Source organism: Ursus arctos, unplaced genomic scaffold (genome assembly GCF_023065955.2).
Source record: "Ursus arctos isolate Adak ecotype North America unplaced genomic scaffold, UrsArc2.0 scaffold_9, whole genome shotgun sequence".
Lineage (NCBI taxonomy): Eukaryota > Metazoa > Chordata > Mammalia > Carnivora > Ursidae > Ursus > Ursus arctos.
The window spans coordinates 60,575,858-60,589,118 of record NW_026623111.1 but is presented as its reverse complement, the minus strand read 5'-3'; the positions used below and the strand labels follow the sequence as shown (position 1 = coordinate 60,589,118).

Here is a 13,261-nt window from a genome sequence, read left to right as displayed (position 1 = left end):
AGCCATTTCTGAAACAACACTGAATATAACCAACCAACCAACCAACCAACAAATTAACAGATAAACTCTACATATTAGTCATAAGGATCCACAGGGAGAAGCACAAACTCTTACGTTTTTGCTCAGCCACAGCCTCACTTCCAGGCACCTTGCAATGTAAATATAACCAAACATCTAGGGAGAAGTACTCAGTCTCATTTTTACAAAAGAGACACTGAGGCAAAGAATAATTAAGGAATTACTATCCCTTTGTCTATTCTATCCCCTTCAGGAAAGTAGAGACAGGTCCAGCGAGAAATCAGCTGCTACCCCATTTTGAGTGTTAGCACATGGACAAGACCCTAATGTCTACTCCTCGGGGCTATTTCCACCTCTAAATGGGATTGCACATCATCCCATGACTTTGGATTACTTTTTTCCCCCACCACGTAACTTTTTTTTCCCTTTTTTTACCCCTGAAAGAACTGTACAGTAACTACGTAGCATTTAACATTTATGCTTTTACATTACATCAGCATTTCCTGGAGGAGGGATGAGCTATGTAATCTCCCCCAGGCGGCTCTGATTTATGCCCTTCCATTTTGCTTAGTTCATTAACTTGTGCTCTTTGGGGAGCTGAAAAGAGATATAAATTGTTCACCTAAAGCAGGCATAATTTCCACCTTAATCCATCCCAATTCACTTCTTTTTCCTCCTCTCTCTCACAAACACTTTTTAGCATCATAGCAAGTCAAAATGATTTTTTCCCTCCATAACAGCCCCAAATTTCATCAATGCTATGTCAAAGCATGAACACATTTTAGCCAAGAAGGATAGTTTTTTTAACCAAAAAATTGAGGAGACAAGAAAGAATAAATGAAACTATAACGCAGTTCTTATTCAAAACAAAGAGTGCAGTTTACTGCCATAAGCTACCAGGCATTTAACTCCCATTTACAACTGTGAGTAGACTCTGTCCAAGTCTGGGCAGGTGCAAGAGAGCTAGCTGACCTTGGCTAATGTCAGCCTGGGTGAAACTCCGGATGGGGCCTTTCACAGAGATTTGCTCCGGGTTGTCGTGTGTTATCATCTGCAGACGCCCCGCGCCAGGATCTTCCCTCATGATGTACATCACCTGACGGTCATCCGAATCAGTATCTGTCACTCTCAGATGCTGTTCTGTGATGCGTGCTACAGACCCTGGAAGGGAGTGGGAGAGAGGAGGTCATTGCCCATCATTGCATGGATGTTTGAATAGGATGTCAAGTGATTTCAGGAGACTAGAGACTAAATGATCGCACACTGCCTGGGTTTAAGTGAATACCGGGTGCTTGCCCTTCTCAGTTTCCAGCTGCACACATTTTAATTTCCCTAAGTGAAACAATCCCAACTTTGCAGTCTATTTATCTTCCCTCGGGTTTAGATCTGAGCCCTTTTCTCTGCTGATCCATTTTCACTCTCTCTGCCCCATGCTCACTCTACTCCTGTGACCTATCAGTTGCCCCTCCCTGGATTGATGTAATAACTCCTAGATCTTTGGTGAAACCTTCTTGGACCTAACTTATTTACTATCTTGAGGTTCACTAAATCATTGGCAACAGCTTTACATAAACTTATAAATATATCTTGTTGCCATCTCAAACCAAATAGTTAAAATCAATGTTTACAGGATTATAAAACAGGGGGCCCCGTAAGGCTATGTGGGCGTTGGGAAAGGAGGTGAGACAATAGTAATTGGCAATTCCAGCTCATATTAAAAATAGTAAATTCTGGTAAAATAGATGCTAGTCATTCATGTCTAATATATCCTAGTGTTTGGCTGGACCCTGGGCAACCTGTGTGTTCTTGCTGGGTAATGCCAACAATGCAAGGCCTAACTATTCTTTCCCCAGGCCATTCTCAGCAAGCAGCCCCAAGGGATGAGGTGATACTTCCTCTGGGACAAAGACCAGGCTTGCTTATTGTGATTATAACAGGGGGAGTTTCCCCCAAGCTCAGCGTTCCTCTTCTCTAATGGGTCCCATTGCATGTGAAGGCATCCATCTGGGCCTTCTGCATCACTCCCACCAGACTTGGAGCGCAGAAGGAAAAGATGCAAACTTGCTGATGGCAATGCTGCCCAATGTGCTGTGAGTAGCAAAGTATTTGTCTCTGACCCAGGAGTCTCCTGTCTTCTATCAGCACCCATGAAACACTAACAGGCTAACTTACTGGCTTGTAAACAGGGGAAAGTTAAATCTCAGATCGAATAATGGGAACCTTTGGGAATCTCCAAATTTTCAAATACCATTATGCCATATAGTTTTCACTACCAGATACATGTGAAACTAAGAGTAGATAAACAAACAGGACCCCAGTGGGAGCAGATGTTCTGGAGGGAAAAGGCCCACTCCCTAATTAAGTAACTCCCTATGCAAACTGACTTCAAGACTGACACGTGTCACAGGTCCTTCAGGTGCTGCTTATACACAGGCAAACTTGCGAATGTTATACCCTAGGATACCCTATCTAGTGAATCTTAATTATTTTTATAAACTCTTTTAGTTATGATCGTTTCCCAATTGCCCCCCCAGGACCCCCCCCCCCTTTTTTGTCTTTCAAGTAAACATCTTGAAAATTCTGTTGGATTTCTTTTGTTGTTGTTGTTGCTGTTTTTTCCTGTGGGGTTGGCTGGGCAATGGCCATGTTCTAAGAAACCTGGCCCTGTAAGTAGCTGGATAAATTAGGGTTTTGAGGACCCTGGAAGTACTATAAACTCTTCACAATCTCTTCTCAAATTCACAGAGAGGCATCTGGTCCAAAGAATTTAAGAGATTTACATTAGTCACTCACAACAATTAGTGTCCTTGAAAGAATAGCTCTCCTCACCTCCAGTCTCTCTGAATTCTGAATGTCCACTTCAATACCTTCCCACAGAGCTAACAAGCATGCTGACAAAGAAGAAATAAGGACAGACGGACCGCAGCTACTCTCTTCCATTCCTGTGGTACCTGCTGAGAGCTGTAGGCCTCGGTTTACAGCCAAGTTGGGGGCGCCACTTGTAGGCAGTTCTATGTATATCTCCATCCTCCCCGTGTCCACGTGGCGGCCATCCGTGAGGGAGAACCGGAACTCATCCACTGCCACCCCGGGACCACCAGGCATGTACCCGACCAGCCCGGCCAGGACATCCTGGTAGGTGAAGGAGGAGCCCTGAGTTAAAACCCTCCCATTCTCCAGAGGCTCAGAAGCAGTTTGCCTCCAGAGCAGATGGCCTGAGGAAGAAAGTAAAGAAAAACAAAGAAACAATGGTAGAATATATATGGCACCAAAACATTGCCTGAATTTGTCAACTAGCGAGAGCCTGGGTAAAATGTCCAGCACCTCAGAGGCTCTTGGTGACACACACACATAAATGACCAACAACTCAGAATTTTCTACAGAAGCACAGGGTGCTGCCCTGTGGCCTCATCTACAAATAAAGAAGATAAAATTTAACTTTTCCTGTTCAAAAATCTCTTGAGGAGACACAGTGAATGTGGTAATACAGTGGCTTAGAAATCAAATCGCCCTCCATGAATTCAAACTCTCTGCGTTATCTAAACCTTATTTTCCCCTTCTGCAAAGTGAAAATAGCACTCTTCTCCTGCTGCCTTCCTTCTAGGGCATCTGTGTTTTAAATTCCTTTTAAATTCAGAAAGATACCAGACATCTTCGGGTTGAAGCATATTTTTCTGTTTTCAAGGGTCGTGTGTATCATGATGGACAGTTAAAGTGTTTCATTAAAGAAAGCAAAAGTGAAGGGAGATAAAATGCAGTGACCAACAGACTCTTATATTAACCTTCCATCAACACAACTTCATCTTTAAAAGACCAAGGGTGTTACGATACACTAAGGTACCACCTGGGAGATGAAAGTTCCAGAGCTTTGGCTAATATCAGAGGGATGGCACTTAGAAAAGAAGTAGGTAAAAGATTCCCATGGTGGTTTTTACCTCTGGTTTAATCAGGAAAAGTGCTTTCTTTGCAAAAGGATCAAGTTCATAAAGACATCTAGCACACCTCTAACCTGAAGTGAACACCTTGTGAAATTAATAACAAGGCTGCTACAGTGTTCCTTGCATGAGATGGCCCAAGACTATCAAGCAATGAAGCCTACTATGAGAACAGGACTCTAAACCTATTTTGCCTGAGGTTATACAGGAGAGCAAGAAAACAGCTGAAATTGAATTTCAGAGACACCAATTACCTAGGATTCAGGCTTTTTAGAGCAACTGGTATCCACTGTGACCCCAAAGAATATTGGCTAGCTGTGAATCTGATTATACTTTGATGCAAAGAATGGCAGAGGCAAAGTAGAGGAATAATCAACAGAAATCTATGTGTTTATTCTAAAACCCTATCGGGCACCTCAGTTAAGAAGCCTGCCATAGCAGTTGGGTCCTACCGTGGTCGGGCTTTTTTGTCAGTACAAAAACCAGCTCATTATCTGGAGTGTCCAGGTCCTGCAGGCTCAGAGAAGAATTGCTTATCACGACTCCCGAGCTTAGCTGCACGCCAAGGGGCCGCAAGGTCATCCTGGGAGGCTCATCGTTCTTCCTCTGATGAAAGCATAAAGTATCAGGTCTCACACAGATATTGGTTTAAGAAGAAAGAAAATGAACCTTATTCAGCAAAAGTAACATTGTCACATCAACTTTCACTATGGAAATAGTACTTAATGTGTCACCATCTTTAATTCCCAATCAAAATGGTTCGTTTGAAAGAAGAAGTCACACAAGCAAAATGTCTCCTTGAAAAGAAACTGACATTCTACAGAAATCTTCAAGATATTTTCCACGGGTACAATGATCATGTTTTTCAGACCAAAAATCTGGACATGTGGTTAGAGAAGTACGAGTATATTTTGAGGATAAAAGAGCACATTATTTGAAATCAAAATTTGTCTTAGAAAACCCCAAGAGTATCATAGTACTGTAGGACACCGTATTTAAAAGCGTGGGTTTCTAAAGCTGTCTCCCTGACCCTGTGCCAGCCCTCCTTTACCACCTCCGAAGGGTGCTGAGGGTCTTTTCCCAGGGCAGAGAATATTCCATTCTGAGTTTTATCTTTTATCTCTGTCTCCCTGGGTTGGTAGAGCAAGCTATCTAGTTGCTCAAATGAGAATAAATACAGCATCAAGGAACACATTTCTTTGATGTTATAATTTAACAAATAAATGCATTAAAAATGTAAGAAAAGGCAAGTATACATGTAGAAATCATACAATAATTTCAGGGAAAAACAGGCATATGTTAGTTTTCAGCTAAAGATGAGACTGATGGTTTCTCTGTCTGACCCTCACAAACTGTTTTCACATAGAATGAACACATTTTACCCTGAAGTGGAGATTCAGATTTCTAAGTCAGACCATCCCCAAATGCCAGCCTTAATTCTACAAGTTTCTTAAAGGTCAGGGTTATATTTTTAAATTGACCTCGAAAACTGAAGGTCAAATGCAATCTTCTTTGCTTTTGAGTTCATATAAAGCTAGCTAATGGGGGGATATTGTTGTCAAAGGCCCACTTTCCCAACTTCAAAGTGTTTACCTCAATGGTGATATTGATGCTGTGGATTTCTGAACGACTGTTTCCATCACTTACATAAAAACTAAAAATGTCATGGGTTGGCTCAATGCTTTCATGAACACTCTGAAAGTAGTAAATGTAGTTTTCCAGGACATCTTGAATAGGGAATGATGCCTCTAGGTCACTGGTAGCTCCAGGGCCAAAACGATCACCTGTGTCAACATCAAGAGAGAATTTTTACCTCGATCCATCAATTCCTGCTTACTAGGCTGAACTAGAAAACATGACAGCATTATCAACAACAGAGGAAATTACATTAGAGGATAAAAATGGAGAATGGAAAGAGCACAAGACTAGAAATGGAAGACTCTGGGGTCAAATCCCAATTTCCCTACTATTTCTCATCTACACATGGTTACAGCTGCCCAGCTGTTTCCACAGGGAATCAGATGAGATAATGTGCATGAAAGCACTCACAATGTTATTTTACATAGCAAGAATAAAAAAAAAAAAAGAATCAGTGGTTGTTTTGTTAGAAATCTGTGATAAAGTAAGTCCTCGGACAAGTAACAGCACAAACGCAAGGGCTCTACCTTAAGCTTTGGTCAATTTCAAAGCCACCCTGCCTAGCACACCCTGCAAAAGGAAGTCTCCTTCTCTATTTAAGAAAAGACTAACTGTATACTTCTTAATCTAAGAGATATCTCATTAAGCAAGTTTTCATTTGACCTCAGTTCCTTAAGGAAACCTCCCCAGGGGTCAGTGCTCAGCCCCCGGGATGGTACCCTAGGGCTACTGCGATGCTCCGGGACTGTCCACAGCTCAGGTGCCGTTCAAGCCCTGAGATGCTCAAGTTCCATGCAGAGCCCCAGAGATAGAGCTGGTTCCAGTTAACTCTTCTTTTCATCCCAGCCCCAACCAAACACTGGAAAAGGCCAAGGGGGAAGAGTAAACACCATCTAAATGATGGATGGCTTGTCTCTTCCTTGGTCTGAGTCTCTCTAATTGATTGATTTTAAATTGTTACCACATTTTCTTCTAAAGAGAGGAGAAAAAGAAACCCCTGTGTCTTCAAACATTCCCTGGATACATATAAAAAAAAAAAGTGTATATAGAAGGTCTGAAAGCAACAAAGCGTTTCTCTTTGTCTCTCTCATGGCCCTTTGCAAAGATCAGGTCATAAATCAAAAGGCCATTGACTTCCTGAATTGTAGACAGTGTCATTTTTTGGTTAACCTTCCAACAGAAAGACTAGGACTGAAAAAGTGTTACTTATAATTTGTTTGAAATAAGAACTCAGGACAATTGTTTTTTCTTCCATGACGTGAACTGTCTTAGATTTTACCCATCAGATTTGGTTCCTCTTGACACCAGAGGCATGGAGGGATCTGAGTGACCTGTGACCAGATAATCCCTAGCACACACAGCTCAGTGTTTCCACAAGGAAGTGCTGTAATTCCTTCACATTTTTATTTTCCCTTTACATTGATCGCTATAAATATGAGAAATGTGGCTTCTTGATTTGGGTCAGAAAGAGCTTAAATAAACTAAACAATACCTAAAAATATACTCAAATAGAGAAATGACTTATTTTCTGTCATTGGGAAAGAAGCCATTCAACAAGTGAATCTGTCACTGAAGCTTTAAGCACCAATCCTTCCCAGTTTTAAAATTGCACCTTCTATTTTTTCCCGTAAATCATTCTCATTAATGTGCTTCCTTGCCTTCTTAAGCAGAATATACTATGTGCAAATTAAACAGTTCTTGATGCATGCAGGCTATCATTAGGAACATCTATTACTGTGCTGTGCTGGAACACCGTGATGCATGCCCTCGAGGTAATCAAGGTGGGTCTGTTCTCTTTGTGCTGGTACTGAATGAATGTAGTCCATGCTGTTAGATTTTATACCTCACAGTATAATTATTCTGTTTCTTCCTGGCTTGCTGGTAAGAAGTTAAAGCTGCTTCTTATAATATTTTTAAAAAGGCATTATGCTGATCTGCAGGATTCTGAATCTAGGTAGCTAGTTTCATATACACAAAACAGGCTCGGTACTGAACACCCATGGAGCAAGGGCTGGAGTCCTTAAATTGTCTTGGGATAGTTATTTGCACCCCCCCCCCCCCGCCCCCAGCCCCCTGAGCGTCTCTTCCTTACTTCCAGGCTCATACTAATGTAGAACAGTGATTCTCCAAATGTGCTCCCTGGGCCAGCAGCCATGGCATCGCCTATGAGCCGGGGGTGGGGGGGGTGTCGGGGGGGGGGGGAGGAATGCAAATGCATGGGCCTCCCAGCCTCTGGGGAGGGGAGGAATGCTGGGTTTGCTGCTCAGGAAACTGTGTTTTCACGAGCCCTCCAGTTGAGTCTTATACACATGAAAGTTTGAGAATCACTGTTTAGAGAGCTGGAGCTTGCCAGAAATTTGACTTCTAGACCAGTGAAATACTCCTCTGCAGGCATTCCAGGTTAATGTCAAACCACGTTAGGAAGGCTTACTAAGAAACCACCTGGAGAGAAGAGAAATAGAGGTGGGGGGCAACTACCCTTTCATGACTCCCCACCTTTGCCCATCCTCTTCCCTCTGCCCACAGTGAGACTCCCACTAACCCTTCAAGTTCCAACACAAACGTCACCTTCCTCAGCCTTTCCTGCCCTCTCAAGCAGAAGTCATCGTTTCACCCTATGTACTTTCTCAGGGTTTGCCCCTTTCCCTGTCCCAGCATTTTTAATTTATTGTCATTTATCAGTCTTCCTATCTGTCTCCCACTCAGGGCTGGGGCTGTGTCTCACTCATCTTTACATCCTTTGTCTCTGGCATAAACATTTGTTGAGATAAAGCTAATTCAGCAATAAACAAACCTGAGTGCACATAATGAAAGCAAGATGGGGGAAAGGACCCGCGATTTTCTGGAGGAAAACGTGGCCACCGCTAGACGAATTGCTGGGAACTAGGCTCAAATCCCAGGTACCATGCTGGCCACAGACACCTTCAGTCAAGGGCCTCTCTGTGGGAGCTGCTAGCTGCATGCCAATTAGCGCCAAGCGCTGGCACTCAGGGATCTCACTGCACAGGCGGCAACACGGTAACCGGCCAGGAGCTGTCTCAACTGCCAGTCACCACGGTCTCAGGGGGCCCGTGGACAGGACACACCTTCTCGCCTCTCCTTCCCCGTGATAACCAGCAAAGGCAGCAGGGGTCCAGGGCAGATGGTGGAGGGGGAGGGATGTGGAGGAGAGGGTCACAGGCAGACAAGCGTGCATTTCAATTCATGTCAGATCCTTAGAAGGAGCTGAGCCATAGCTGTGGTCCAGCCAGACTGCTGCTGTCTCACCACGAGAGGACAGGCATTTTTATTTCCTTGACACTCAGCTCTGCGTGCAGGGCATACGCCCTTCCCTTCCCCGTTGCTGGCATTCCTGATCCCCTCCCTACTCTGTTGCTTCTCCTAGCACTGATTCACCTCCTAACATCTTACACAATCTTCTCCTTTGTTAGGCTTCTTATCTGTCTCCCCCCACAGGGATCGAAGGCAATGTGAAGATAGGGGTTTCTATCTGTTTTGTTTACTGATATATCCCTAGTGCTTAAAAAAGTGCCTGGCACACAGAAGACGCTCAGTAGATTTCTGAGTGAATGAAACCTTCCTTCCTCCCGTTTCTTTAAAATGGATCCATTCGTCTTTAGTCCCCCACGTCCAGGTTTGACTGGAGGCAGTTGCCTCCCCCAGCCCTCCCTTCTTGACAGGTCTGGAGCCATGCTACAGCCCTGCAGCTGCGGGTACCTGTTCCGGTGTTCTCGATGCAGCCATATTTGGGCAGAGCACTTAGCTTAATGATGGCGTCTCCCTGGAGGTTGTCTTGATCATCAGCAGCAAAGAAATGGTGAAAGGAGAGTGGGGCTCTTCCTCCCTCGTCAACCTAAGAAAGAAAAGATTGTATAGTCCTTGGGCGGTTGCACAGAACTGCACTAAAAAGAACTGAATTGAAAAGTGCTGCCTGGGGTGACCTTCCAGCACCGATTCCACTTCTTTGAGGAGGCAGATCGTCTATAGACGAGATGAAGAATGTGCATGCTGCTGGAGCCAGGCAATCTGTCAGCGCCTCTCAAAGCTTCATTCAGACACCGCGACTTCTGTGTCTCCCTTCAAAGTTGTGCTTCCTTCAGTGATGGATCTGGTTATAAAGCAGCTCTGGCCCATTCTAATCACCCACCTCAGCACAGCTGCATGGCAGGATGGCCGCCTTTCTTCCCTATCAAGCTTCCAAAGCCTGCAGCCTGAGGATGATCCAGTCCTCCCCAGGATACTGCGAGAGTGGCTGTCCTATAGGGGCTCCCACCCAGCAGGAAAGCCCCACTCAGTCCCTTACGGTACGCGGTCATAGGGGTGCAGGAAGAAAGGGCTCCCTCCACACACCTGAAAGGTAGTGCTTATCTTAAGGTTAAGGAGGAAAACAAATCCGTCTGAGTAAAAGCACTTGCCTGAGCTCACTTTTTCCTTCAGGGCCCTGCTTTGTACCTTAACTCTGCAACCGGATCCTGGTGTTTTTTGTTACCCTGCTGGGCATGACCCAGCCATTTCACTCTGAACAATGCTTGGCCAAAGGTAGGAAGATCTACAAGGTACAAAGTGGAAGGCCGCCCTAACTCTGGGGATGGAGAAGGTCCAAAGGGGTTCCCCAAGGTATGGAGTATCAAAACTATTTGGAAATAACTCCATTTTATGGATTTTCAGTTGCTTGACAAAACCAGAAAAACTCCTGAGTTTTTGGCATTGTGGTATGTACACAGAGCAGGACAAGGAGATTGAATTAACTTTTGTGGAATCCCTACCACGTGTTGGTATGTACTGGGGGGTATCATTGGTCCAGGGTCACTCAGCTAGTAAATAACAGAACCAGCACTTGACCTCAGGTCTGGGTAACCTCATGATTGGGATATGTCATATGGCCCCCACCCTCCCCACCCCAAGGAACTGTAAATAATATTTACCGTGATAAGTATTGACTGAAGAAGTGACTTGGGGACATAGTCCATATCCCCATATTTTAGTTCTTGCAAACATTAGATTTTTAACTCCTAAAAGATATAGTCCTTTTATAATTTTACTCCCACTGCTAGACACACCTAGTATAGTACACAAAATACTACACACATCTAACATTTATGTCTAGCACATAAATATTTTTGACTAAATAATGTAAATATAATTATTTGATCTTCTGCACATATTTTTTCATACTTTTTAAAAAACTCATGATTGAAAACCATGCATATCTTGACACTATTGCCTAGACAGTTTGGAGGAAGAACTTGGCAGCCAATTCAGGCAGAAATCCTGTGTCTACATCAGAACAGATTCCAGCTCTCCACAGCACTCTCTGTTCATTGATCTGAGAATTGTTTACCGTGATAAGGTCAGCAAAAGCAATGACTCGAGGTGGATTCTCAACAGGAGTGATCATGATGGTAAACATCTGATTGTCTAGATGGTTGTGGTCCATATCGGAGACAGAGAAATGGAAGCCATCAGTAACCTGATTACCATCAGTCTCATACACAGCTGAGTACCTACAGAGGTGAGGACAAGAATCAAATGAATGAGCTACATAACAAGCCAGGTAAGATGGTTGCATTTTTGTTTAATCAATATAATCTTTCGAGGAAGCTACTGGTTAGTTGCTTAAATATTTTAATGCCATTTTTAAAAACTCCGTCAAGTAATACAAAGTGGTTATATACCTAATTTTCTGGTTGTTGATGTCTTCCATTGTGAAATTGGAAACCTCCGAGAGTTCTTCCACCTCAGGTCCTGACACTCTTAAAAGGGCACCATACATGGGCAGAGAACTTAACTGAATCCAGATCTCTGAGTCGGGGGAAGAATCATCCTAATCAGGCAAATATGAAGCAAGACATGAACACACATTTGTAGGAATAAATACCTCCAGTAGTTAAGAGATCACAGGTGCTTACGTCTCTGCCAGTTGAAAAAGTCTCTTTCCCTTTATGATAAAGCAACACCATTTCAAAGTGCATGAAAATCCCGTTTATTCTTCTTCTTTTTTTTTTTTTAAAGATTTTATTTATTTATTTGACAGAGATAGAGACAGCCAGCGAGAGAGGGAACACAAGCAGGGGGAGTGGGAGAGGAAGAAGCAGGCCCATAGCAGAGGAGCCTGATGTGGGGCTCGATCCCACAACGCCAGGATCATGCCCTGAGCCGAAGGCAGACGCTTAACCGCTGTGCCACCCAGGCGCCCCCCATTTATTCTTCTTAAATACCTCTTTGATAATGTCTTCTTTCAAGAGTAGCTCAAGACAATAGTGAGGAAATGCACTTTAGGTATGGGGCGTAAAACAAAGAGATGCCCTGTTGTTGCTATAAGAGCCACACAGGGTTGCATTGTTATTATGTGCATCTAGTGAAGAACAAAACATGGTCGGAGATATAAGTCATCTTCCTATAAAGACGTTTGTAGGTTTCTTTTAGAGTTTCAAAGAATGGTTTGCTTTTTAGAAACAGGTAAAATTCCATTATAACACCTAATATAGTGATAAAGAAAATTCTGTGAAACAGAAAGAAGGGAAGTTACTTAGCTTAGCCAGTGACTCACTTTAAGTAATATTTGACATGGTAAAACTTTTAGTTTAACAGAAGAATTTAGGAAATCTTATTTCATTCCAGCAGGACAGAACCTACATGCTCAACCCTCAAGATGACCAATCTTAACAATTTTCCTCTCCTTCTGCATTGCTTATTGGGAAATAAAATTGGCTTTCTGTGTTTCTACGTGGACAATCGTATGTCTTAATGAACAATTTGCTCTTTAAGGATATTGTGGAAATATCTAGGAGGCCGGCAACATCTTCTTGGAGAGTTTCCCTGAGTCATTCATCTTTTAGAACAGTTGGCTGTGAACATGGGGGCACTTGGCACTTTACCACAGCAACAATGAAAATAAATATTGCATGGCCAAGTGTATTTTGAAATGCAAATTTCCATGGCTATGTGGTACAGCTGGATCCAGTATGGATCAGGAATGTGCTCAGGATACCGGGTGATCTGGGGCAGAGGGTTTTAGTCAGTTCTTGCTTCTACCCCTAGGGGCCTTTTTAAATAGACAGGTCAGAGCCTCAATGCAAGGTCACAGACTTTTCCAAAACTCCTTACATCACCTGACACTAGTAAGGAAGGAAACTCAAATTCATCAAAGCTGCAAAACTTCAGAAAATTTCCCCTAAATTTATACTTTAAAAGTTTCTCTATTTTTCCACATGGGTTATCAAATACAACATGCAGACTTCCAACAGACTACTTCCTCATATTACTGTGAGCACCCTCGGAGAGAGAATTTTTAAAAGACAGCTAAGAGTTCTAAGGTATTAACTTCCGAGACGGTGATAAACTACAAGGATAGAGCTCCTGACTCTTGATTAGAATGAATAGCTTCAAAATTCCACATTGGCAAATCTGGCAAAGAAATGCTTATTTCATGTCAGGCACATTTATTTTAATGTTTCAAATCTCAAATGACTGCTGGGTTTGAAAAAGTGTGAAATCAGCAAGGTTTTTTCTTCTGAAAATGCTATCATAAATTCAGAAAATAATTATTAATTAATTATTTTTATAATTAAGGAAAATTACTACTTTGGCATATCTAAGATATCATGGATGCAAAAAATCTAAGAATGCAGACTTTGTTCTCATGTAATTTTCCTACTTTCTCACTCCTT

General features: G+C 42.9%; 1 protein-coding gene across 2 annotated transcripts in view; it reads right to left on the bottom strand.

The window, feature by feature from the left end:
* FRAS1 (Fraser extracellular matrix complex subunit 1) overlaps positions 1-13,261 on the bottom strand; it is a 407,808-nt gene that overhangs the window by 77,824 nt on the left and 316,723 nt on the right. For both annotated transcript variants that reach the window (XM_048211952.2, XM_026509896.4), the window contains 7 exons: positions 11,267-11,415; positions 10,933-11,095; positions 9,309-9,444; positions 5,547-5,737; positions 4,406-4,559; positions 2,970-3,233; positions 991-1,179 (listed from right to left, as the gene is read on the bottom strand). In XM_048211952.2, coding sequence (XP_048067909.2) covers positions 991-1,179; positions 2,970-3,233; positions 4,406-4,559; positions 5,547-5,737; positions 9,309-9,444; positions 10,933-11,095; positions 11,267-11,415 — 1,246 coding nt within the window. The remainder of the gene's footprint in view (positions 1-990; positions 1,180-2,969; positions 3,234-4,405; positions 4,560-5,546; positions 5,738-9,308; positions 9,445-10,932; positions 11,096-11,266; positions 11,416-13,261) is intronic.